Genomic DNA, 26676 nt, shown 5'->3' with positions numbered 1-26676 from the left:
CGACGCCGATGCTGCTGCAGCGGCGGATGTCTCGTGACGTCACCCGGCCTGGCTGGCTCGTGTGTGTGTGTGTGTGAAGACAGTGTGTGTGTAAAAGCAGCACACACACACACACACACACACACAAACACAAGGGGGACGGGTTTGTCCGGTCAAACACAACACACAGACACACTGACATCTCACCGCAGTTGTGTTGAGATTGAGAGAGGACATTACGGAAATACCGAAGGAGAAGAAGGAGAAGAAGGAGAAGAAGGAGTAGCAGAAGAAGCAGAAGGAGCAGAAGGAGGAGGAGGAGGTCTTGAAACTTTGAGAGATGGAAAATTCGTCCAGCAACAACCGGTTCAGGTCCGCAATGTTCAACCACGGTGAGTAGCAGCATCTGAGCCTTGAATTTCTCCGGTGTCGTGAATGATTTTGTACCTGGGAGTGAGTCAACATTAAAGACATCGACCCTTCAAACGGTGTTTGTATCCACTGACATACGGGGCTTACAATCCTTAAGACACATCAACGCCGCTGTCCTGATACCTGGACCCCGTTTTGTCTGCAGCTCTACTCGAGGATAAGAGTGTGTTTGTTTTTAAAAATAGATGTTATGAATTACACTCTAAGTGAACCGAGGGTACACTTCGTTCTGCTAAACGCAAATCCCTGAAAAGCCTGGCACCGAGCTGCACACGGGACACAGCAGCAGCAGCAGCACACTGTAATTCTCCAGTTATGCAAGAGTGGTACCAAGACTGACCACAATGAACTATTTCTGGATATGTAGCTGGTTCACATTGATAAAATAAAATGTAAAAAAAAAGAAAAAAAAAAGAGGCAGTTTGTTGTGACAAGACTGGAGGCAATGGGACATTTTCACTGCCTCGCTCACCATACTACAGCCCTGAGCAGTACTGAGTGTGTGAATCAGACTCTGATGTCAATATTTAACACATTTAAGACACAAATTAGACAAAATTAATTAAATGAGGATCATGATATGCACTTAAAAAGACATTTTAGACATGAAAACCAACTGTGTAAATCACATTTTCTTACACCGATGTGTCTGGATTAAGCCAATATCATCTGATATAGAGTCTAGCACTAGTGGGCGAGAAGGTTTGTGGTTCGAACCTTGACTGGAGTTTGCAGGTTCTCCTCTCATTACAAAGACTTAACAGGTTAATCAGCGACTCTAAATTGCCTGTAGGTGTGGATGAAGAGTGTGAATGGTTGTTTGTCTCTATGTGCCCTGAGATGAACTGGCGACTAGTCCAGGGTGTACCACACCTCTCACCCAATGCCAGCTGGGATTGGACCCTGATGAGGATTGACAGAGTCTAGCTCTGCTCCATACTTAGTCCAGGTTGCCTGTCCAGTGGCACCAAAGAGAGATTCCTGTTTCAAACTGTATCAGACACCATGTCTGAAATCAGCTCATTTGAGCTCCCGCTCTGGGCTAAGAAGGTATTTTCAGGCACATGAGTCTCGTGATGTGGAGGTACTGTAGAATGCAGTCACACAGTCACGCTGAAACATCTGGCGTGTTCAAAGTGTTGCCTTGTGGTGGTGGTGGAGCTGGAGACAAAGATGGAGAGGAGGAGAAAGTGGGAGGTGATGATGGCTCTTATGCAGATTGTGGGCAGAGATAGTGTTGAATCTCTTGCTGCTCCTCAAATCTGATGATTTATATTTAATCACAAACAGAAAAAAGTGCAAAAATCTGTGGTGAATGTGTCCAAATGTTCTCCTTTACTCACTCACTACTGCTGTGCTGATAGATATACGACTAAAGTACATAAATAGATCTAAATATAACAGTATATATTACTGCACTGGTTTAACCAGAAACCACAAAACAGACCTATTTTAAATCTATATTGTCTGTTTCAACGTTTATTTCTTGTGTGGTTAGTCGTGCCATCTTTTCTCTGTTACTGTACGCCCTGAGATTCACCTTTAGCATATCTGTCAATTCATTTTTTGTGCAGCTACTTCAGATTTGACATCTTGGTGATAAGTTCAAATGTTAGTTTTTCCACGTCGCGCGTGTTTCAAATGATTATTTCACCTCACTGGAAAATAGTATCTCCATCTCCGTGGTGATATCTCAGTTGACTCGTCGTCAGTCAGGGGATTGAAAACCTTGCAAACTTTAACATAAAGCTCCATTTTTAGATGAACTGACCCGCGTGGAAGCAGAATCTAGGCCTGCTTTATTAAAAGCCTTTAACCCATTTAACAAATAAAGCAACACGTCCCTTTTCTAACAAAACCAAACCCTCACATCGGCTCAGACTTGCTTGAAAACAAAGTGTAAAAGGCTCCCAGTAGGAAAGTAAGTGGTGTGGATGGGTGGCACAGTCAGCAGTGGCTAACATTCCTCAGGGAAAGCCTTGTGGAGAGATGTTACCATCTCTGCTGCCTGTGGCTGCGCTGACAGCATCACTGGCTGGTGGAGGACCTTGGCATGTAGGTCAAGAGATGAACCACAAGAAAAAATTAACAAGTCGAGCGAGTGGCGATTATAGTACAGCGCAGGAATTTAACGCTGATCACACGTTCTGCGTCTCTGTAATAAGATGCTTTGGATCCGCAGACATTTTTTGGAGGGCTGCGGTTGCAAATGTTTAATTTATCTGTTCATTTGTTTGCGGTGTCAACAGCACACAGGAGTCTTATTTGCATGTCATCCTGGAGTGATGCATACAGATGCCAATTCTGTAGCAATGTGCAGCTCATGCATTATATATCGTCCATATGCAGGCACTACTAAAGCAGAGCCTGTCAGCCGTAACATTTCTGCCGTTCCTGAACTAGGTGTAAAAGGTGGCGGAGGCTATCATGAAATTTCAGTCCCCTGACCTGTGTTTCTCTGCAGTCTGCTCTGTGAGCTTACAGGCAGTGATGGTCCTGAGTTTAAAGTAGTGAATCAATATTTGTAACGCTGCCAGTAAGTTCCTCAGGACAGACAGTTTGAAGTAAAGAGGATTGTTTTGCCTCTTAAGATCTGAGAGGATCAGTAAATTGCAAACATCATGAATAATTTGGACAGGCATCTGCTCTCAACTAATTATTACAGAGGCCAGAACGGTGTTTTGTCTGTGTGCCAATGGTCATTTTCCAAATTTATCACCCAGTGATAATTTATGTCTGGTTTGTAATCTATTTTCTTTGTTTTCAGTAAAAAGTCTGATGCTGTAATCGCCCACTGTAAATCTGAAAACCTACCAAGATCCACTGCACCAATTTATTCATGAACACAAGCACACTCAGCCTTTGAAGACAAAATCTCATGCAGTCTTTTACTCAGATACTTTTGCAACATCATCACTGAAACTTTGCACAGACGTACAGTACGTGCACACACACAGCTGTGCTAATGTTGTCCAAAATCTCAACACCTTCTAATCAGAAATGAGCTCGTCATATGTGTAGACAGCTTTGAAAAGTATCAGTGTGGAGCCAAATAAAAGATGTAGAGATGTGCAGAAGAAAGACTTTTTGGTGGGATGTCTGATGAGTGAAGTATTTGGCTATAAATAAGTCTGCTTAGTGTATTTTTGATAAAGCATAGATGGTTTGCCTCAGGGAGAAATGTGCATGTCCATGATGCAGAACCTGTTTTATGAGACGAGTCTAAACAAGTTGTAGGGTCTCCCTTTTTTTTTTGAAAAACCAAATTATGTCAGGCAGATTCAGAAACTGCATAATTCAAGAGTCAAGTATGATTAGATTTAATCCGAGATACCTCAGCATGTCACCGTTGATAAGTTCACACAATAAATGTTGATTGATATATTTCCATCATGTTGACAATAATTTGTTTCTGTTTCTCTCCTCATGTGTCTGACCTCCATTCGATGCTGCTCAATCGTCCTCCGCTGACCAGACGATGAGGTAAGAAACCAGAGTTTTCCTCGATCCTGCTGCTGAAGATGAAGTAGGTCATTGGTGAAGGGAGATTTAGCCTCAATTATCTCACCAAGAGGAAGACAATGTGGCTTGTTGATGTCAGCCCATTTTACCCCTGATAGCCACTTCTATTCAAGCTGGCCTTTGTGCAGTTTGGGTTCATTTGAAATCAGTTTGATTAGATTTAAACGAGCAGAGGAGTCGATAGACTGTGAGGTTTGCTGAAACCATAGGCTGATTGATCGAGGAAATATTTTATAATGTGCGTGATAAGCATCTGATTTTTGTGGTGACTTCTCCGAGCTCATGTGCTTCAGGGTTTGACTTGAAAACAGGACTAGCAGTTTAAGAATAGGTGTGTTCATGAAGCCCAGATTTTCTTGTTCCTTGTCTCGCATGGTGAGAATCCGCGGTGTGTGCGCGCCAGCTTTGTTTGTGAACCTGCTGCTTTCATCCGAGTTTCACTCGACCTTTCAGTGGTTAAATTTGGCTTTTTTCCCCCCCTTAGCTGACAGCTTGATCAGCCTTCAGCAGTCAGCAGTTCACAGTTTCAGAGCGATGGTGTTCATTTGTTATCACCTTTCCAGTAGTCAGTGGTCTGTCACCCCAGTGTCAAAACCTCCCCCCCCTTCCTTCTTCTCCATGTCACTGTGTAGCCCCTCAGCTGTGTTTGGCCCAGGCTTGAGTGGGGATGAAAAAGAGAAAGAGGGGGGCGTGTTTGTTTTCAAGCCCAAACTGTTCACAGGCGGGTGGAGAGAGGAGTGGATCTGTATGGGTGTGACAAACTCTGGTTCCTTCCTCAGCAACATTCCAAGCCTATGTGACAAAGCTGCAGGGTATGCTGACAGAGGGAACACCTTGTGAGGAAGCTGTCAACATCTGTCCGAGGCCCAGAGGCTGCTGCCGCTGGCTGCTGGCTGGGTGACGGCACTCACTGGTTACTCTCATGATGGTTTGGCAAACCTCTCGCTGCTGGGTATGTGATTAAATAAGCAGATGTCCAAGTCTGCATAAATTTAGTTTCTTCTCGTCAAACCACACCCATTGTGTGATACTCAATGAGCACAATATATCTCTCCTCTGCAAAGCAATCATTGAGTCCAGGTTAACATAATTGAAGTGCCCTACCCCTTCGCCCACACCCTGTCGCTGTAAACCACACAGGGCTCTGGGGTGTGGTGGAGCAAGAGAGTGGCTGTGGCTTCCTTTTGTTAGCCTAAAAATGCCGCATAACCACACACACACACACACACACACACACACACACACGCAGAGTGACGTCACTGTTCTTGGGCATTGCCAGCTGTGGTCAGAGAAGCAGAGGAGAGGACGGTTGTCTCTGTTGAGACGGTTGTCTCTCCACACATGCACACACACACACACACATTCACCACGGTGCATTCCTCTGTGGCTTTTACTCAACTAGCCATTAGCTTCCTGTGCCTTCAATTGCTGCTTGCCACTGCAGCCAAAGTGTAGGCAGTCTATACTTGGGCTTTATTAGCACCATTAGCTTCATAGCTACTGCAGTGGATGCCTTTTTTCCCCCCCTCTCCTTTCCTCTGTTTCCCCCATAGCTGTGTCTGTTTTTCTCATTTGCTGCCACAGCTAGTGAGCGCACGCTCGTTGCATTCATTTGCAAACTGGAATGGCAGACTCTGGAGATGCTGCACCACACCCGTTCGTTCCACTGATTGACACTTCATTGTTGAAAAAGAACATACAGTACATATTATTGTGAGCAAAAGATTGCAAGTTATAATCCATGGAAATGTCAAAGGATGGGCGTGAAACACGACCTGATTAACTTCATAGTTCAACACCGACATTATGTGTTAGACGAGGAAGCAAGCGACATATTAAAGTTGTAGTTAATTACACCTTCTCTCTGCACTTTCACACAGATCTAGTCACGTGTCTTTGTGCATCCTAATGTTAACTTTATGTTCCTGCCTGTGCAGTAACTCTATCATGCATTGCATTATCTCAGTGAATACACACACCGACAATAGTGCCACTTTACTCTGTGAGCCCTTCAGTGAGAGAGGGTGGCGTATCACTCATCGGTGAAACCTGACCCATCACTCTGTTTAAGTCTCCGCTAGGTAAAGTGTGTGGGCTTCAGTCTCTGAGCATGTAGTGACGACTCAGCAGTGATGCAGACGCTGAAGCTCCAGCGGCCGGGCTTTTTTGGCCTGTGGGTTTGTTCCTGACAGGCGGTCCTCTGGGCTGTTTCTAGTTTGATGCGAGGGCAAACAATCGGGTTAGGGAGCAGGCACGCAACACTTGAGTGAATATGAGGCCGCTGTAAGACAACAATAAAGAGGCGGTGAAAGATGAGTGCTTAAAGAGGGATTTGTTGTGAACATCAGATGCCATCATGTGTTCAGTCTTCTTTCATCAACAGTCAGTTTTTCCACAGGAAGAGGCGCAGTACTACCTTTCAGTCATTATGAATTATGCAGGTTAATGTAGGATGTAATCATCTAGGATTTCCAACACAATACAGAAGGAAATGTTTGCAACTTTTTGTTGATGGAGCGTGCAACACCATACATTATAACTAATATAATGCAACTTAATAGGAAGACATTTTGATGTGTCACAACAGGAAACTTTTGATGAGCAACACTGGGGAAAACACAGGTGTAATTAATAAAATCAATGACCGATTAGCCATTGTGCATGCTGGCTCACTGACACACTGTCATGGCTCACTGTGACGCTTGAACAGAGCAGAGCCACCATTAGCGTTTACACCTACCTATCAGCCTTAAGATTATTGTGGAGTTTATTCTTAGATACACAACAAATGTTCCGTTTTTATCTACGCATACAGTACAGTATGTTATAAGATTGAACAGTTTCCGCAGCAAGGATGTGATTTTTGGCTATGTAAACTATCCGTTCCCTCTCCTTGAATGCATTCCTCTGCAGACCGCTCTGGAATATCTGCTCCAAGACTGCTGTTGAACGTAATACCTCATTTTTGTAAATGGTTAGCTTTGAATTGGCTTGCTGAATTGCCCTATTTGGTCCTCCTCTTGACATTCTAACTTCCTATGCTCGCCGCTTCCTTCCTGTCCCTGCTGGGCCTGCTCACCAGACCCTTGAGCTAATTGGCTCGTGCCTTCGTCTCCGCAGATGTCCCACGTCAGCCCGAGCTAGCCTTCCAACCTCCAGCCTCAGCACTCTGCAACAGTTTTGGTCAGAGGGCGACCTTAGACATTCCTCTAAAACCTCATAGAAGTGGCCCCTGCCAAGCCCCCCCACTCGCTATAAATAATCTCAGCCCAGTTCCCATGGCCCCCACCACTGAGGTCCCAGCACTCAGCTAACAATGCATGAAATGCTATGGTAACTTCAGAGAGAGTGCCAACGTGCTCTACCAACCCAGGGATGATTAGCTTTCTGGTAGGAAGTGTTGCAGGTGTTGAGGTTATGGCAGCAGTTATGAATGTAGTCCACTATGATTAATGACAGGAAAAGACTCTCTGTTGTCTTTGTTTGAGAGACTTGAGCTGTCCATTTAAGTACTGCATGTTCTCTACACTGTTGACAGTCGGTGATGTAGCTGTGGAGCTGACTGCACAGTTTGTTATCACACATTAAATTTACATCTCTAGTGCGACTGTTGTCATTTTTTTGGCAAACTCCGACTCCATGTTCACATTGCGCAATTATAGTATTTCCAGCATTCATCTCTAACCTCTAACCCCCATTTAAATTCCTCCAGTTTTTCAATCTGTGGTTTGGAGTACAGTCTTGTGTAAACCTTCTGGGATCAGCCGATTGAAAATGTGCTAAGTTTAGCATATGTGTGTCTTGTTCATGCAGGCGTAAAGCCATAATCTAGTATTTGGTGACTAGAAGGGGTAGCATGAGGGGAAAATTCACCCTAACAGGGTGAAGCTCAGCTCACACATTAGCACAAATATTCACATTTAGCATTTTTGGATCGGTTCATGGTTTATTAGGCTTACTCGCACTTAGATGGTGACACATTTTTTTCCATTGCTGCTACTGTGGAGCTTATTAAAGGAAAAAAGCTTTGGAAAACGACAGCAGTTAACGCCCAAGTTTCCTTAGACCTAAAGATGTCAAGTTACCAACCAGCAACAGACTCAGTAACCATGAATGCATTTAATTAAAGTTTAATGAAGGACTTCTTCTCCAGTTTCACTGTCATACTGTCACGTCAAAGCTACAGTGCGATGAAGCAGATATGGGAAAGCTCTGTCAGTGTTGTAGAAAATGTCTCACTTCTGAACTACAGTATACCTTGTGGAGTTTTCTCTCACCGCAGCTTCTCATAAGTTGTGTGTTGCAGTGAAACTCCATACAGGCACAGTGTATCAACCAGACTGATGTTCGTTAGGACGGATGGACTGGGCCGGGTGCCAAGATGCCTTGATCTAATCTTTGTGCTTCTAAAGTTTATTCTAAATGAAGGCACTGTGAAGACACAGCTACACACCAGGCAGATAACTAATGGCGGGACAACATGCACACTCACAAATGGTCATAGGGAAAACATCTGACCTGTCTGAAATGTAGAAATTATGCGATGAACTTCACAATTTGAGCCCACGAGATCATCATTTATATGTTTTTCAAATGAAAACTCTTTTTCCACATCATGCCCAACATCCATCAGCAGTAGCAGTTCACTGACGCCTTCAGCCTTTTAGTTATTTTTGGTACTTAAGGTTTAAATATTACATGGGGTTGACATCTTCCAATGGTGGCCATGGGTGAGATGGAGATGACAGTTCTGCATGTCCATAACCAGCACGGTCCTTGGCTGCAGCAGCCTCCACTCCCCTCAGGGAAACACTTCCAGATGCTCCCACCGTGCTGCAAGACAGTGAGAGGAAATGCCAGGCAAGCCGAAAGGAAGAGCATGAGAGATGGTGCAGATCTTCTCAGTGGAGAGGGGATGTAGTAAAGGATGCTTAACGCCCCTGGAGAACACGAATGCTCTATCTTAGTTCAGCCAGTGGACATGAGCCGCCTATCATCAGGATCTGACCCAAAACCACTGTGTGGAAATAGAAGAAAGTGTAAGCAGTGATGAAAAGCATGAAAATTGATACACTGCTGTAAAGAAAAAAAATCACAACAGATAAGAGAGCTCACGGTGATGCAGGACAGACCAGATCCTATTCTGTTTAGGAAGCATGGCACCCAGCATGCCCATATTTAAGATACAAAATGGCAGCAAAGGTTCCAGTTTGATAGCTCAACCTACTATAATCTTCTAGTATCAGCACCAGCAGGCACGGATCAGCAGCCACACACAGACAGACAAAACAGATACTTATACCGATGGCGGTATCACATTTAAACACTCGGGTGTAAGTGAAGTGTGGAATGTGTTAGCATGCTGCGACACGATGATAGATGGAGGAGAGAGGAGGCTGGCCGTTTAAGACACAACCACAACATTTAGAGAATGTTACTGTAAGCACGATTTAGGAAGTGGTTTAGCGAGATGGGAGTGAGAGGAAATCAGTGTGAGCGAATCAATCAGGCAGCTGTTTAATCAGTGGTGGCCGTGACATTGCGGCCAACATAAGCAGGAGACCCCAACTGCAGCAGACAGATAGGCACTATACAAACAAATACACGAGGAGTAGCTGCTCACCCAGCATGAGTAAACAGTGTAGAGACCAGGTGCACTTTTATTGACCATCAGCACAGTGTGTGAATTTTTCCTTCCTCCATGTATCACATCAGAGTCTGAGCCTGTGTGTGTGTGTGTGTGTGTGTGTGTGTGTGCCCATTTGAAACCAGACACTAAAATAACCACAGCACCAGCACGCCACCATTCAGTAAATATTTACTACCTTGAGTGCTTTTAATGTGAATACTTTCTGGAGTTTTATAAGTCAAAATATTGAGTGCTATTTTCTGCTTCATATCATGATCCGGTAACAGATTGAGTTCACTTATGTATGCAGTCGTGTTGAGTTGGAGATGACTCAGCATTGCAGGAGATTTGCCCGTGAATTTGAAAGACAGAAAGTAGCAGATTATGTCGAAATGATACTGTGAATCAGACGTGATCTGATACTGATACTTCTGCCTTCATCTTTTCTGGCATGTAAATGTGGGAGCCTATTTTTGACACTGTCATTTAAAAAACACTAGTACAACTGCAGTATATATGACCAACACTGTCAAAGATCATCTCATGACATGTTTAGGCTCGGTTTCGTGTCCCTTCTCTGACATTATACTCGTGATCCTGGTCATCTTGAGTCCAAAGATAGTCTGAATGACTCTTCTGTATTGTGGTAAATGCTTTGACATATGAAGTAACTCAAACAGCAGTGTTGCAAGTGTTAGGATTTGGGACGGAAGTGTCTGAAGTTTGCCTCTGTGAGAATCGGGATCATACGAACTTGGTGAACACCGCAACATGTGCATCTCATTGAAGGATCAAAGAGGAGACATGTGGCTCCTGCCTCACTCGATCCCTAGAGCCTGCTCCCCCTTTTCCCCTTCACCTCTCTCCCCTTTTATGTGCTCCCTCTTTTTGAAACTACTTTTTTCACCTCCTTGTCTTCCCGTGTAAAAAAAGGAGCTCCCCACATTTGTCTAAAATAGTATTCACTCCCTCTGGATTTCAGGACCTCTCTCTTTAACCTGCACTCACATCCCTGTGGCATGTTGACCTCTCTATTATCCAGGAGCTCAAACCACACCAGCATCCCTCTTTACATCCACATGTCTCCACCTTCACTGCCAAGTAGCAAGTCTCTGATCCTAAAATAACAAACATGTTTAAAAATAGAAGAAAAAAAACGTCACTATGGACATTTTTGTCCATTTGAGTAAATTTTTCCTCTTTATCTGGTCATCATTTTGCCTGTTTTAGTGCATACGACACAATGTCTCCTGACACATTTTGGAATTCAAATTGTCATTTTTCTAATAGATCAATAGAGCACTGTGACAGAAATGTACTAACCTCTTAAGTCAAAAATGTCCACTCCCAAAAAACTGCCATAAAAACATTTATTTTCTTTTTTTCTGCTGAAATTCTCAACTAAACAGCTTCATCCCTGCTCAAAACTACCAAACATTCAATCGTTTTGAGGATTTTAACCCTTTAATGTCAGTCTGATTACTTGATGTTACTGTTGTTATTAATGAAAAAACACGACTAATGAGTTATTTTCTCATTTTTTCCACAATTAACAAGTAATCAAAGGGTTAAATCCTCAAAATGATTGAATGTTTGGTAGTTTTTAAGTTGTTTAAGAGATTTATGTAAAAAAAAGCAGAAAAAGATATTACATTGTAAAGGACATTTTTGCCCTTAATGATTAGAGGGTAGACTGACTGACACATGAAGGTAATGTTCAATGTTCAATTACTGCTTATCAAAGGCGGATGCACTGGAAATGTCAACTAATTAAGGCTGTGTTAAAAACACTTAAATCGACCGAAGATCGATCAATGTACCAACAGTTTCCAATCAAATCTTGATATTTTACAATCAAATAAAAAGTCAAAAATACTTCCTCCGTCCCTCATATTTGTTCTTCTATTTCTATTTCTTAATTTAGGGGTACCCACAATAAATCTACAATGATATTGCTTGAGATTTAACCAAAATTGCTAAAATATAGTGTTTCTAAACCTCTGACTGGCAGGAAACCACATACTAACTGCTCTGTGTGAGGTGGTTTTAATTACAGGTGTCTATTTTATCGTGTGTTTGTGTGTGCACATATGATCCTTGAAGGTTAAGAGGACATGGATGCCCATTACTGACTGCTTTATAGAGCCGGCCTTAGTATTTAAGCGCCATGAGCACCTAATGACTTCCTTATTTTTACTGCTGGAAAACCTCTTCCAGTCTCTTTTTAGGCTGCTGGTCATTGAAAGGAAACAAGAAAAACATCCGGTAGTTTTAGCAGATTACCAGGTTACCACAGGCAACTCCTCATGAGGCGATAAACACCGCCAGTGCTTATTCAGTCCCTACTCCAACTCTCACTGCTATTTGTTTTTATTGGGTTTTTTTTTTAATGAAACATTTTGACAAAGACTCAGGAAACAAGGTTTTTACAGCAGCTCTCCATAAAACGTCTGCACAAAAGAAAGGGGTCACGCTCACTCCTCCGGGGATATTTTTAAGAATCACTGTAAAAAAACAAAACAAACAAAAAAACAGAAACTGAAGAGACAAAGAGCCAAATACGTTATTATTTGTCCTAAAATAACTTTTACAAGATCTGTGTTGTCAGGGTGACCGCATTTTTTTCCAGCTAAATGAGTCAAATCAATTTAACATAAAATCCCTCCAAGGTCAGAATAATGTTCGCGGTGAAACTGTATTTTCAGCCACAGACAAGCTCCCAAATAGCTCACGTAGTGTTAACTGCTGTGCGTGTACACCTGCTGGACTTGACCCAAGCTTGACTTTGTGAGTCAATGTCAATTTTTAACTGAACACTGTCTTTGAGTGACCTCATTAGTCTGTAAATCAATGCAGATTCATATAGAAAGACAGTCTTATGTTAATGTAACACTTGTTTGTTAAACACGCTGCTTTAAGAGTCATAAATTCAGAGTATACCCACTCCTCCAGACACCGCTACACCACTGTGCCCACACCTTCAAAATAGTTTGTTCATCCAAATGATATGTTGACCTGGAACTGTCTGCTTCCTTGAGATGCCAGGGGAAAGAACAGAAACTAAAATATATATATATTTTTTTGTTGGCAGAGGGGAAGCTGGGATAAAAGCACACTTTAGTTTCTGACTGGCTGTTGAATAGGTGACGGATAATAGTTGAACTACTGGAGGTCCCAGGAGTGGCAGCTTCTTCGCTCAGCTGCAAAGTGCTTGTAAACTAAGACAGATTGAGAGACAGTGCAGTGCTACAGTTTGTTTCATTATTGATATTGAACACAGTGTGTATGAGTGGCCCTTCCAGGCACAGTTAGAGTCAAGCGAAAGGCTCTTGATTTAAAAACAGACCCATAATTTAAAAGGTTTGAAAGACCCCTCCGGGCTCCTGTAGTCTCCCACCACAGAGCAGACCACTGGGCAGTAAATAAACACCATCGGTGTCCTTGCCCTTTCACTCCACCTGTTAACCGCTGCCACAGCAGACTACCAGCCGCCTGTTTGTGATATTTATGTTTGCGAGGAATGTGACATATTTTAGGAGCACCCTGAGGGAGGTGGAATGTGTTTAACCTTTGATGATGAGTTGGATCGAATTACAAAACACACGCTGAGGACATTTAAAAATCTGTGTTTTAAAATATGTGACCTTGTAATCGGTGAGTGGCACAGGGTAACATCTCATTTGGGCTGTTATAATGAGTCTCAGAGGTGCCACATGACATAGAGACTGTGTGTATTTCAGTCAAAGTTAAGTAGCACTGGAAGCCGATTTTGGTTCTAAGACAACAAGGAGAAACTTTGTAGGCGGACAGTAAGATGTAGCTCTGAGACCATGTTTATCTAAAATGACAGCTGTGGCCATTTCCAGTTAGCCACTTTAAAGTTATAACATTGTTTTCACTGGGGAAACTACAGCACGAGTGGGTCTTGAAAAACATATCTTGGCATTGTATAACATCCCAAGACAATGTATACCATTCCCCCGATGCTTTATAGAAAGAAAACCTCACACAAACAAAGTCTATCAGTAGGAATTCCTGTGTGACACAAAGTCACAAAGTCTGTACGGTAAATTTCAAGTCACCGTAAAAACACAGTCATAGCATGATGGATGTTTGGCACGTCTAAAAGCATATCTCCAAAGGCCGTCAGAAGCTATTAATCTTTTGCTGTATTTAGCTGAGTTTTTGACTGATTTACAACCAGCTCTTGTTGGTGTTGGAGCCGCAGTACACCAATACTCTCTGAATATGTTTCTGATTTCAGTTAGTAGAGACAAAAGTTTCCCCACTCTGAATGAGCAGTCTGGTTATGGTGTTGCAAGTGTCTCTCTCTCTGGACATCGCTGCCCAGTTTCCCTGGGATTCGTGCCAAAAGGGGTGCCCCCTTCTCTGCAGCATTAGAGCAAAATGTTGAAGTGCATTGTCATGTTGTAAGCATACCATTCTGCTTAAAGAGACACAGGTCCAATCTCAACGCAAGTCCAGATATTGGTATTTTAAAATGACGGGCATCAGCTGAAATTCAACATCTTTGCCATGTTTGGACTTATTTTTAGCTGCGTTGTACTTTTTTCCCCCCTGTAAAACTCTGAAGGATGACTAACTTAAATGGGTTGAGAAGCCAAATCAGGAGCTTTGTTTTTCTTTCTAATCAACAGCCTGGTCCATCCAGAGCCAGACTAAAGCAGGGCCTGGTGAGCAAGCTCTGGCTGCTGACTTAGGAGTCTTTCGCTCACTGGTGTCTGGGCTATTAATAGAGTTAGCCTGAGAATTCAGACTAGGGTCAGCAATCAGATTCCTGCTCCCAACTAGTGGAAGGCAACGAAAAAGGAATAGTCCCTCCCAGAAATGATGCATGTTTCACATTTCTTTTCATGTACTGTGAGGTAGGGGTGTCCAACCCTGCTGCAACAGGTTTCCGTTCAGAAAGTGCGAGCTGTTTGGTTTTGCTGCCTACGTTTGGTCACTGCTTTGGGCTTTTTATATGCTTCACACAGTGGAAAGTACTTTACCCATGGCATGTGTTTTTCTGCTCAAGTACAGTGCTTCACTAAAGCTAGAGGCTTCAGGATGAGTGGACATTACATAGTAGGAGAAATCTGCCTCCGAAATGTCTTTAGCCTAAGTTTGTGTTTAAGAAGTAAGAAAATGACAGATGTCGATATTTTGAATCTGCATGATGTAGTTGCACTCCTTAACTCTGCCAGCCTTATTAGTGGACATAATAGATTAAAGCTAGTGGCTTAGAAATCACCACTTCCACTGAGAATAAAGAAATGTTGGAAAAATCAGCCCTGCTCCAGTGCAATCAGATATCATTACCACAGGTCAGCATATAGCCTGATCTATGAAACTGCACATTTTGGAGGTGTGTGTCAGCGCCTCTGTAAATCTTTGTAAACTGATGCCACCACCATCAAACTATTAGCAGTATACCATAGTGCAGTGACAAGGACACCAATCCAACACTGGCTCCCCACCCAGGAACACAGCCAGGTGTGCTCACGGGTGGATCTGCACCCATACGAACACCTCTCAGTCACATTTTTATCTTATGATTGCATGCATGTGTTGTTGTTTGAATACTCATTTTGAGACTAAAACAGCTTTTTGTACCAGGCTGTAAACATGTTTATTTCTGCTGTGATGTTGGATTATTGGATTGTTTTAACATGGGGGCTTATGGAGATTGACTCATTCTGTAGCCAGCCTCAAGTGGACGCTTGAGGAATTACATTCTTTGGCACTTCTGCATTGGCTTCCCAATGCCACGGAATAAATATAAATAATATTTATTAGTATATTTTCTATATGCTAATATGTAGGTTGTGTGTTTTTATGAAATTCTTCATTTCATAATTTGCTAAATCTGGTAAATGTACTTTCAATAATGGATATTAAAATACTCACAGACACAGAAACCACCATATAATTCCTTGTTCCTTGTGACATTAGTGGTTAGATGGCATTTCATTTATTTCTCCTCTGACATAGTTGTGGCTTTCTTTACATTACAGATGTGTCTGATTGGATTATTGTTATTAGCGCGGCACAGCTGCTGGCTAGACGGTGCTTTGTCAGCAATCTGTCCACTCGCACAGACAGATAAATAGACACACAGCGACGTGTCAGTGAACATAAACACACAGTCAAACACATCTGGAGTTTACAGTTTAACTCAAAGCCACACATGGCCAACTATCACACACTTATTCAAGCAAATATCAACACTGGACTGCTTATTCCTCAGTCACAGATGGTCTGTGTGAGCCCTGACCAGATTATGGCACTAACTGTTCACCCAGTTTGTAACTACATCATGACCGACACAGATTTTAATCCACATCTAATCCAACAGTTGAAGGGTTAAATAGTGTTTCACTTGGACACCCTTGACTTTATTATCTGTGTGTTTGTTGTCCGTTACATAGTTTATTGTGAAGTGACCGTAATCTGTTCTGTTCTTGAGTGTGTGCTTCGCCTCTGTATAACATAAATCTGCTATTTTTGGTTTATGGAGATTATACTATGAACATCTGGTGGAAAGATTTTTTGAGTGCCACAGTGAGCGCTTCTGTAAGATATGCAGTAACACAGTGCCAGAGGGCCTCTGCTATGTACAGTTAACCCATTTTTATGGCCGTCATATCCAGATTTAACTTTTCCTAATTGAGCAGGGTTCAGTGAAATGCAGGAATGTGAACTTTATGACGGCACTTCATAATCAAGCTGATCATTTTTGTCCTTTTGGGGTCATGCCTGCGAAGGATAGAGTGAACAGAGCCAAAGAAGAAGAAAAAAAAACAACAACCCTCGTGGGTAGTTTAGATGTTATTTGATTCTGGGCGTCTGGATCTCTGTGCATCAGTCTCTGTACTGCCCACAGCTTTTTTTCTCTCCATCTATTGCCATCTTCCTGTCAGTGTATTGTTAATCCCTCCTATTGTGCCCTTCACCCACATCCTTCTCTCCACATCACTGTCACGTTGTGACATGGTGGTGGTCGAGTGCCTGCAGTTCCAGCAGCCACCATGACCCCAAGGCTGTTTTAACAGTGGAGTACATCACCCTGTGTTTATGACTGCAGCTCCCTTAAAAGAAAGAAGCTTCCTACAGTCCCAGATGAGTTGAGAAAGTCTCTCCCAGAGAAGCTCTCTGTGCCATTTATCAACGTCTCTGTGCCAACAGAGTTATTTATGGCCCAGGTTAAAATTCACTTTATCACCAAACTGTGCAGCCATGCCAGGCTTGTGCGTTTGGTCTTGGCTGCTAAATTAAAGCATCTCATGAATGCAAGAGAAAGTTTACCTCCAACTACAGAAACGAGAGAAAACCACACAGACCAGAAGAAGAAAATATGCATGAAGGCATTATTTTCTGTAAGAAATTCATTTGCACAGTAGATGCACTGTTAACCATTTATCCATGCATACTCTGGTATTTCCTACCTTTTACTGCACTAAGTCCTGGATCTACTCAACTGCACACAGGACCCATCTGATGGTGCAGTGACCCACTTTAAGATCGAGGACGACTTTGAGATTGTTTTATGCTTTTCTTCTCGTTTTTTTCCACAGACCATGACAGTTATTGACTTACCATTGGCAGGCAAGTAGCACGTAATATAAGGCTAAGCTACTGTCTGACATTTATTGCTCAAGTGTTTTCACATCTGCAAAAATTCCCGTATAAAACTCAGTCTCTCGGTACATTTTGCGCAGGTTGAATCAAATGTTGAAACACAGTATTTCCAAATTAAAGTTGGCGGCCTTAACGGGTCTCTGGTTGAGCAACCGCTCTTTGCTTTGGAAGATGGTGCTGCAGCAGGTTGTTATACATGTTAACTTCAACACAACAACATAGATTAACTCTATAATGACATAACATAATTATGACAATGTACAGCACATGTTATAACTCTTTTTGTTGGCCCTGTGTGTTGGGTTAAACCTCACACCGTGTAAGACCCTACAGGAAGCCACGCGTCACCGAGTCGGTGCCATTTCCTTTTGACACTCTTTTGACACCTAATTCACTTGAGTTGTGAGTCCTAGTGACGCACGCCATGTGCTATACATAATTTCACGCTCTTTGATTTGGATTCAAGAATCTCTCTCCAAAAATCTGCAGCAGTACTCTTTTAACAACTCGCCCGTGCACTTGCACTGCTCTTTCTTTGGTTCATAGATAACTGAACAGCAAAGCTCGGTGGAAATGGTGATGGTGAATATTGTAGCATGACTGAGGTCACAAAAGCGAATGAAAGAATAAAAGGTTGTCGCTCACTCATCACTACAAGTCTAGTGACAAGTTTGAGCTTAAAAGGCGGTAGAAGCACTAACTTTTGACACCATCAAAGGCTGTCAAACTCACCCACTGTAATTCTGTTCATGTGTAATGAGGGAGCAGACTATGAACAGCTTAGATAAATATTATCATGCCCCACTGAATGTACCCAAACACACTCCAGCCAGGACAGGAGTTACCTAAACAAAACAGGAGGTGACAGCCCTCTCCACAGATTTTAAACCAGAGTACGCTTCACTGGTTGCAAAGGTTTCTAGTTATAATCCCACCGCAGTGACCTTGGGTTTATTTTTTGTTTTCAGTTAAACATAGAAAATGTCTACAGTGGTTTTGGGATGACTTGAGAGAAAATAAAGTGGTACGAAGTGCACATTTAGGGCAACATCCAATGTATTTAATCATGTTTTGCAGCTGAAAGTAGCAAAGTTAGATTTATAAACTGTAGGTTTAATGAAATTGTGAAAGTAGCAATGCTATAAAACATGTTAAGTGTGTGTTTTGTGGTGTTAAAGACCTCAGACAGAACACTGCAGAGTTAAATGCCTTCTTTTGTGTTTGGCACTTAAATATTAAGATTATTAGAGTTTATTGATTTTCTGTGCTGTGACTGGTGTTTGATCTCCCACCTGAAGTCTGTCTGTACGCCTGATCTACATCGAGCTCTTCTTTCCCTCCTTCTGTCTGACCGTCACACTCAAAGCAGTCCTCTCCTTGTTCTCCTTTCCCCACTATCGCTGCTCCTTTTTGCGGTAGCACCAGCCAGTCAAGCCTGGGATGCAGCGTGTGTCAGTGTGCAGCATTACGTTATTAATCTGACTGTGTAGTTCTGCTGGAGGCGGAGGCGCAAAAGGTTTCGTCCTTTACAGACCTGGAGCAGTCCTCTACTGGGTCGTGTGTGTGCATGTGTGTGTGTCTTGGCCATCTGCAGAATGGTAAGTGTAGCATGTCGTCTGCATTGTGATGAGAAGTGAGCTCGGCTACACTGTCTGTCACAGACAACCTCTCGGCAGACACACCGGCTGTGTTTTCATCATTCCGGCTTCTTGTTTTTGACAATGATGTAGACTGTCTGATGCTCTGACTGGGAGTTTATGTTTGTTTCTCTCATCCCTGTGTCCTCCAAACCAGTCAGGGGTCGTCTTTAATAGGAAAATTTCTCTGTGTACTTCATCTGCAATGTGCATGTCTTGTGATATTTTTTTGGTGGCAGTATTACTCAGGTCAAAAAGGATGGAGAGGAGTATGCGGTGGGGCTTTTTCCATCTGAATGGGGCTGAACCTGGAAGGCAGATGTTCCTATGGTCTTATTCCAGCTGCTTAGTACGTAACATTAGTCAAACACGCAGCAGAGGAGTGTAAATCCCATATGAAGGTTGCACATTAGTAAGCACAACGTATGTTCGAGCTGCATGTGCTAGAGTCACTGGCATCACAGATGAGTCAGTTGGCAAGGCGTCCATGTGTATGTGGGTGTTGAGGTTTCCAAGCTCTTTGTGTTTGTGTGTTGTGGCTCTTGGTGTGTTTGGGCATCAAGATTAGAGAAGCAGATTATATCTGGGAGGAGGAGAGCAGATGGAAAGAGAAGGAGGAAGAGGACAATTATGTGTAGTTCATGTTTGAGCCCAGGCACCACCCCAGAAGTCACCAATGCCATCTGTTGAGGGTACAAGTCACAGGCGGACGCATACCAAATTCTTGTTGGGAATGTGCAGAGAAGTCACGCAGAAGAGTCGTCTAAATGTAAATGTTAACTTTTTAAACACTCGAGCAGACTTCAAACGGGCTGCTTCATACATAGGAGAGCAGAGACTGTTGTGGCCACATGGTGAGAAATCAGCTCGAGTTGTTTCACTCACAGGTGAAGCCCAGATGTAAGAGCCATGTTCCTCGAGCAGGGCTTTGCACTCAAACAGCGATGAGCTTTTTATAAGCGCCTGAGCCCCCCCTACAGCTAACCTCTCTATCAGCTTCATAATCCTGAGCACGCAGGGATTCCTCATGTGGTGTCTGGAGTGTCAATCACAGGGTCACGTAGGCTCAGTTTGGGAGCTGCTGCCTGTCAGTCAACGATGCCTGTAGGGGTATAACAACCGTATGAGATAAACAGCTCAATCAGCAGGGAGATGACCTGAGATGGCCCAGGAGGGGTGGCAGGGAAACCAAAGCGGCTTTGCACTTGACAAATATTGGATCCAGATGATGATAATGATGTTTATTTGGGGAAGAAATGGTGACCTATTGTATATTTATCTCCTTAGTAAGTCCAGGCTTTATTTATGGAAGTCTTCAGACCAAAAGATGCAAATCTGTGCAGCTACTTTATAAGAATTTAACACGTTCAAATATCTGTTTATTCTCACTTGAAGTAACACTTTTGCTGTTTAGTCTAAGAGAGAACTTGCTTACTCTGTAATTGCTGTACCAAGAGTGTACATGTACTGACCATCTGCGTATCTGAGTGTGTTACATTGTGGTCTGCGGTCAAACACACACAACAGCATTTGTGACAGTGACACAGCAGTCTGAAACCTGTTTGTGCAGCGTCATGTTACCTCTTTTTTTGGTCAGTATATTAGCAAAGCACATTGTGGTATCGGAGAGATTATCTGCAATACTGTGTATCGTAAATCTTTCCTCCACCTCATCTTTGAAATCTGGTCCCAAGAGACAGTCTGAGTTATAACAGATGTGGGGATGGAGGATGGAGGGGGTCCTTTGAAAGGACATTATGGGATGAAAATGTGTTCAGTGATGTGTGATCTTATATTTGCTGGCCAGCACATTTTACCATTGTCAGCTCAGCACAGTAAATCCTATATCCCTGCAGCAGCAGCAGAACATTTTGTATAACCTAATGATCAGGGCAAATGTTAAGCCTGAATGAGACCTGATAAAACATTTAAAAATAGCGGCTATCTACACTGAGCTCAACGAACACTTAATCAAACCCTTCCACACATCTCGCTGCACTCTCGAGAACGACATTATAAGATGATGTGTTAATGGAAATGCCCTCAGGAGGCCGGCGGTGCGGGAGAACTTATAGTACAAAGAAAAACATGGAGAAACAGGTGCTGTTTGTTATCTATACATAAGAAATCTTTATAAAATATTTTACATGTGGCAGCTCTTGATAAATGGACTGCATTTAAAAAAAGTGCTTTTATCCAAAGCGAGCTACATTTTGCCTCTCATTCATCACTTCACGCACACACACTGATGGCAGCAAGCCGCCATGCAAGACAGTTGCCTGACCATCAAGATCAATTTAGGGTTAAGTGTTTCTTTGACATGCGGACGGTAGAGTCAGGGATCACTGGTGGATGACCTGCTCCTACTGCTGAGTCACAGCCGTCTTATTCTGCAGAGGAATTGTTCGAGATGGAGCTTCTAGTTGCAGAAACGATAACAGAGTCTTAAAGTGTGCATACAGTTGCTAGTTTTTGTTGCACAATAAATTCATCTTATTTGGATCAATTTGAGAAATAACTCTATCAACAAAAGCATATGTTTGCATTTTAAGACAAACATGCTTCAGGAGACCAAGCTCAAATTTGACAAACGGGGTCGATAACGTTAATGTGGTAACGCTGCTAGTTCTTGCAGGCATGTTGTGCCTGTAGTGCAAATTTACACTTTATTTCAACTTTTTTTATGCATATTACACATGATGTAACAACCAGTCAACCTCCAACATCGCCTGCCCTGCGGACTGCCGACTGCGGTTTCTTAATCTACTGTTGCGAAAGTAATGAATGTGAAAATAGTTTAAACTACTTTGTGTTTGTTTCCACTCGATTGGTACCTTTTGGTAAGACAGGAAACCCATTTCAGACGCTGATGTAATTTCTCTTATTGAATCTGCTCAAGACACAATGCCAGCACTGTTTCAGCAAGATCTGTGGCTCCGACTTCAGACTTCACCCTCTTCGGTAGCATTTTGATAAGGCCCAGCCTGAGCCAACAATCATACAAGGTGGTTTTGTGCTCATGTAATGTGGGAGTTAGACGGGCTGGAATTCAGCGTTGCAGAAGCACGGCCACACAACAACCCGCTGACTTCCTTTCACCAGGGCAAATGGAGTTCACCACCTAGCAGATGTTGGGGCTTGTTTTGTCTGCTGTCCGCTTTTTGGCTCTCTTTGAGTGCAGCTCATAACCCTAAATAAATATTAATAGCGCCTTTCTAGATTGGATCCAAGTCGTGCAATTTGTTCTGTGGTTTCTTCATAATTCAGCCACAATTCAGTGGAAACAAATAGACATAACAATTCCTGGTTTGCATAGCAAATACTGTTCATTAAAACATCCATGTCTCTGCCAGAGGTGGAATAAAATAACATTTTTGGCTTCAGGGGAAACCAGACCCTTTGCTGCGGGTTCTGTAATTTCAGCACCTCATGTCTGCTGATTTTGATAAGCTCTAAATCTGCTTGATATTTTAAATTAGCCTGCTGGTTACATTATGCCATCCGTGCGTCTGCTAATGATGCACTTCAGACTTCTTAAACTGTTGCAAAAGATTAAAAACAGCGCAGTGCAAACACCACAAATTGAGAATGCAGTTCATATCGCCATAATTGCCTTATTTTATGCTGTTTTCCCTCTTTGTGCATTTGTTGTGCAGCTCTCCATTCTCAAGAGTAATTTGTAAAACAGCAACAAAAAAAATTGCTTAAACAGATTTTAAGACAGCTGGAAATCACACTCTCTGCCAGCAGAGCTGGAGTGAGTCTGTGTGGCTCTGTGGACATAGCCACAGGTGACAGCGCCTGACCACACGCACGACACATTAATCTGGCATCTCGTGAACATACCAGCTATGTCCCCTACTAAACCGGTGCTGATTGTAATATAGGGTATGATTAAAATGAATTAAAATGAACAAAGGAATTCCTCAATCTTGAAAAGCCTCTCCCATTCTTTAAGTCATCCAGCGGAAACACCTCTCCCCCCATTCCCAAGAGCCTTTGTCGCACTACGCCACCTTTTTTAAGGGGGAAAAAACAAAGTGAGTAAATGCTTTAGCCGCTTTCCAACAGGAATCTCTCTGTGTCAGATAAAGAGCCTTAATTGAATGGAGGAGGAAGTGTAGGAAGTGTAAGTTCAGCGGATCCAGCGTCTCCTCGTTCCTCGCTATTGTGGAACAATATTTATGTTCCTGCAGAGGTGGTGGATAATCTGCTTCAGAGGGCGTCAGCGTCCACTGCTTGTGACCATACAGTTAAGACGTTTTTATTCAGTTTCCCAGACAGCCGAGCAGAAAATGTACATCCAATGCATATTTTCTGCATATTTCCTCCCTGCCTCTAACTCACACAGGTTTTCTTTCTTTCTCTGTTGAGAAGACCCCACTGGAGAGAAGGTCACATGACTGTGACATGACTTGAGTTGAAAGAAAGCTGGTCTGTACAGTGTGTACACAGCACAGTTTACAAAACTGTCTGCAAAACTGCTGTCGGCAGTACAAAACCAATATTTCAGGGTTTAGTTGAAGGCAGAAACACATCATGTCAAAATGATCATATAAAACATGTCCATGCAAATTCATATCAAAAAACAGTTTGAAACAGGTTTTTACATTACACATGTGATGAAAGACTAATGATGCATTCTCATACAACACACACAAAGGCCTGTGTGCACGTCCACATTAAAGTCAGGCTGTTTCCTGTCATGAGCAGCAGGTGGCACTGCCCTCCCTCCACTGTGTATTCCCATGGGGCACAGTGCCAACGCTGCATCCTCTGCAATAAGTGAATTGCATTTTGCTTCATAGACGTATACAGACACACAGACACACAGTCTTGCTCTGTCCAGATGCAATTAATAGATCAGACTCCTCTCTTGTTTGTTGGCCCGCAGTCTTGGACATCGTTGAATAGCCGTGTTTGCTGACTGCAGAAGCTGCTCTGTGTGCAGTAGCTTTTATCAAAGAGCTCATTCCAGCCCTGCTGGACCAAAGCCAGGCGACCTCACAATGTAAACAGGGACAAACAGACATTTTAATTACGTGATCCTCGCAGCACCGTAGACAGCACTTTGATGTCATGTCTGATGTGTCTGACCCTTGTGTGCGTGTGTGTGTGTGTGTGTGTGCATCATGTAAGTCAATGTATGTATGTATATGTGTGTGTGCGTGCAGCCTGAGATTGTATATCTAAAGCCATCCATCCCTTGGGCAGTGTCAGCCCTTTCAGACGCTCCATGATAATCACCCCCAGCCCAAGAGGATTAAAGCAGACCTGAAGTCACGTCCCCAGACACCATCTTTCCTCACAGGAAGTAACGTCTCCTGTCTGTCAGCCTACTTTTCTTTTTCTTCTCAGCACCCTCTCATTTAGGCCAATTGTGTACATGTGTCACATTAAAATGGGATTTAGTGAGATTTGCCCGGTGTGTGGTTTGTTAGACTGGCATGTCTGTTGACCTGATTCTATTTGTGTTACTCTCTGTCTACTACTTATGGTAGTTATTACTGTTGTATAAGTTGGCACACTTTGCAGTGAGAACTATTAAGATTGGGATCATGTTACGTTCAGTTCTTCCTCCCAAAATGAATTCTCAGCTGAATTCGGGCCTCGCTGTTTTCGCTCTCCACTTCTTTCTCGTGTTCAGCTCTGAATGCTGAAGATCAGATCTCAGCCTGGACACAAGCCGAGCATTTCAAACTACATCTAGTCTTTGTGGTTTAGACAGTGTCAGGCTATGGTAAGTCACTGGGACTGTCACAGTCGCAGACTCAATGAGCCCATTTACTTCTGTACAAAACCCCAAGCAATAACTTAATCACAAAATCCTAATTCCTCAAGAATGAGTGAGTATTATAAGACGTGCAAAGCACAGAGATTCATCGAGATTAATGGAAAAGCTTTGTGCTGTGGCCCACTTAATTGTGCGTGTGTAAGAGAGAGAGAGAGAGGGTATTAAATAAAAAGATTATTTGTAGCATGTAGGCCACAAGTCACCTCTCATCACCACCATGGACACACACACACTCACACACTCATACACACACACACACACACACACACTGATTCCTCTTGTGCCACTCTGGCCCTGGCACCACCAGCTGGGAGGTCTGGGTTGGATGTGACAGCCATTGTAAGAAGCTGTTGTCCTCCTCTGACGCTCGAATCTGTAATAGATTCATGTTTCTACACTGATATTACAGTTTTAATTAATTTGTGAATCATCTTGTGTGTGTGTGTGTTAGAGACAAAGGTTTTAAGTGCGTGTGTGTGATCATGTGTGTCTTTAAGAATGAGGCCACGACAGGCTTGTAGCGAGGCGACAAGGCAGATGTTGTTGAATCTCCCCACAGCTCCCCACAGAGCATCACCTCTTCTGAAGTCAGGACGGCTCTGCAGCAGACACGAGCTACACCGCACTTCAGCTGCAGCTCATCTGCATATCAGCTGCAGATTGGACAAAACTCGAGAGCAGGGTGGGGCTATACTGACACACTCCAGATGCAGAGTGGCAGAGAAGGTGTACCTGTTTTTAAACAAACAAACAAAAAAAAGTCCAGTCCAAGTTGAGTGAATGGGGGGACTGGAAAAGAAAACTGGATGCTATCTGATTGGCGAAGCACGGAAAATAGGTGTGCTTATGTAACACGGGGTGTCCCGAAACTAAAAAAAGTGACAGTCTGAGGATCTTCCAAGGGCCTTTCTTCTGACTGCTTTCTGTCTCTTCTGTGGCTGTCTGGAAGGAATACATCTGGTTCTGAAGGGATAATATGGCAGCAAATTCAGAAACAAACAGTGACACAGAGGTATGTGCTTGTTGCTTTCCTCCTTCCTGACCCTGCAATTAAGTGTATCTCACTGTGTGTGATTTGCTCTGTTCATCTTAACCTCTCAGCACAGTTTATCGTGAGTGGCTGCAGGTTTTCCGCATATAGAGCATACATGTGTCCACATGAGCTGGACGCATGTGACCAAGCTTTGTGCTTTTGTGCATTTATCATAAAATTGCCTGCTAAGCTACTGGGATGACTGCTTTTTCATATGACTACAGTATATAGTGGAGTTTCTGAGCTTTCCCTGCTGTCCATCTCTAAGATATTAAACACACAGGTATTGATCAGGTGTGACAGCTTAATGCATTAAGAGATAGTTTTGACTGACAGGTATATATTCAAGGTAGAGATGCACACACCTTTCGGACACCAGCTGGCATCTTTTTAAAGCGAAACAAAGAGAAGCTGTATGTCTGAATCGTGTTTTCTGTTGAGTTTTTTGGTCACGTGGACATTTGCATCAGCTCTATAACTGTGGGAGTGTGTGGTGAGAGGAGGACTATTTCTGTCTCTCCCTCTCTCTCTCCCTCTCTCTCTCTCTCTCTCTCTCCCTCTCTCTCTCTGTGTACCGAGCCAGCCTCACACAGAGCTCTGCTATAACTATCCAAACAACCACAGCATTCACACAGAGCGCACATGGCTCACTTCAACCACCTGCTACTGGCCGCGCCACAAGGGGAAACCTCACTGGTATTCAGCCTGTGCATTCCACAACATTCACTAAAGAGGAATAAACATAGAGCGTTGTTTCAAAGCCGTCGAATAGCCACATTTAGATTAGATGTTGTTTTCTAGAAACTCAACAGGAGCACAGACAATTGGCAAAGTGCAACCCACGCTTCATCAGCACACGGTGAAGTAAATGTTCCTGCCAACACGGGTGTCGCCTGCCAAATAAATATGATTCAATAGCATTGCAATACTTTTAGCTGCATTATAAACGACTCTGTCAGCTGGATTTCCCCCTGTGCTGATACTGCTTTCATCATAGGAGGTCAATAAC

The 26676-nt window shown here is 43.1% G+C and overlaps 1 protein-coding gene across 4 annotated transcripts in view; it reads left to right on the top strand.

The window, feature by feature from the left end:
• Positions 1 to 26676, top strand: part of LOC104935458 (septin-4) — a 39545-nt gene continuing 12869 nt past the window's right edge. Inside the window, exons 1-2 of one of the 4 annotated variants that reach the window (XM_019276373.2) lie at positions 1 to 371; positions 3887 to 3894. In XM_019276373.2, coding sequence (XP_019131918.1) covers positions 320 to 371; positions 3887 to 3894 — 60 coding nt within the window. In that variant the 5' untranslated portion in view covers positions 1 to 319. Of the gene's footprint in view, positions 372 to 3886; positions 3895 to 4843; positions 4886 to 18697; positions 18802 to 25245; positions 25647 to 26676 lie in introns of those variants that run through there. The other 3 variants (XM_027280531.1, XM_019276375.2, XM_019276374.2) reach the window with 3 other exon arrangements.

The sequence above is a fragment of the Larimichthys crocea genome, chromosome VII, assembly GCF_000972845.2.
Source record: "Larimichthys crocea isolate SSNF chromosome VII, L_crocea_2.0, whole genome shotgun sequence".
NCBI lineage: Eukaryota > Metazoa > Chordata > Actinopteri > Sciaenidae > Larimichthys > Larimichthys crocea.
Note: the sequence above shows the minus strand (reverse complement) of the source record. Positions and strands in the feature narration are given on the sequence as shown.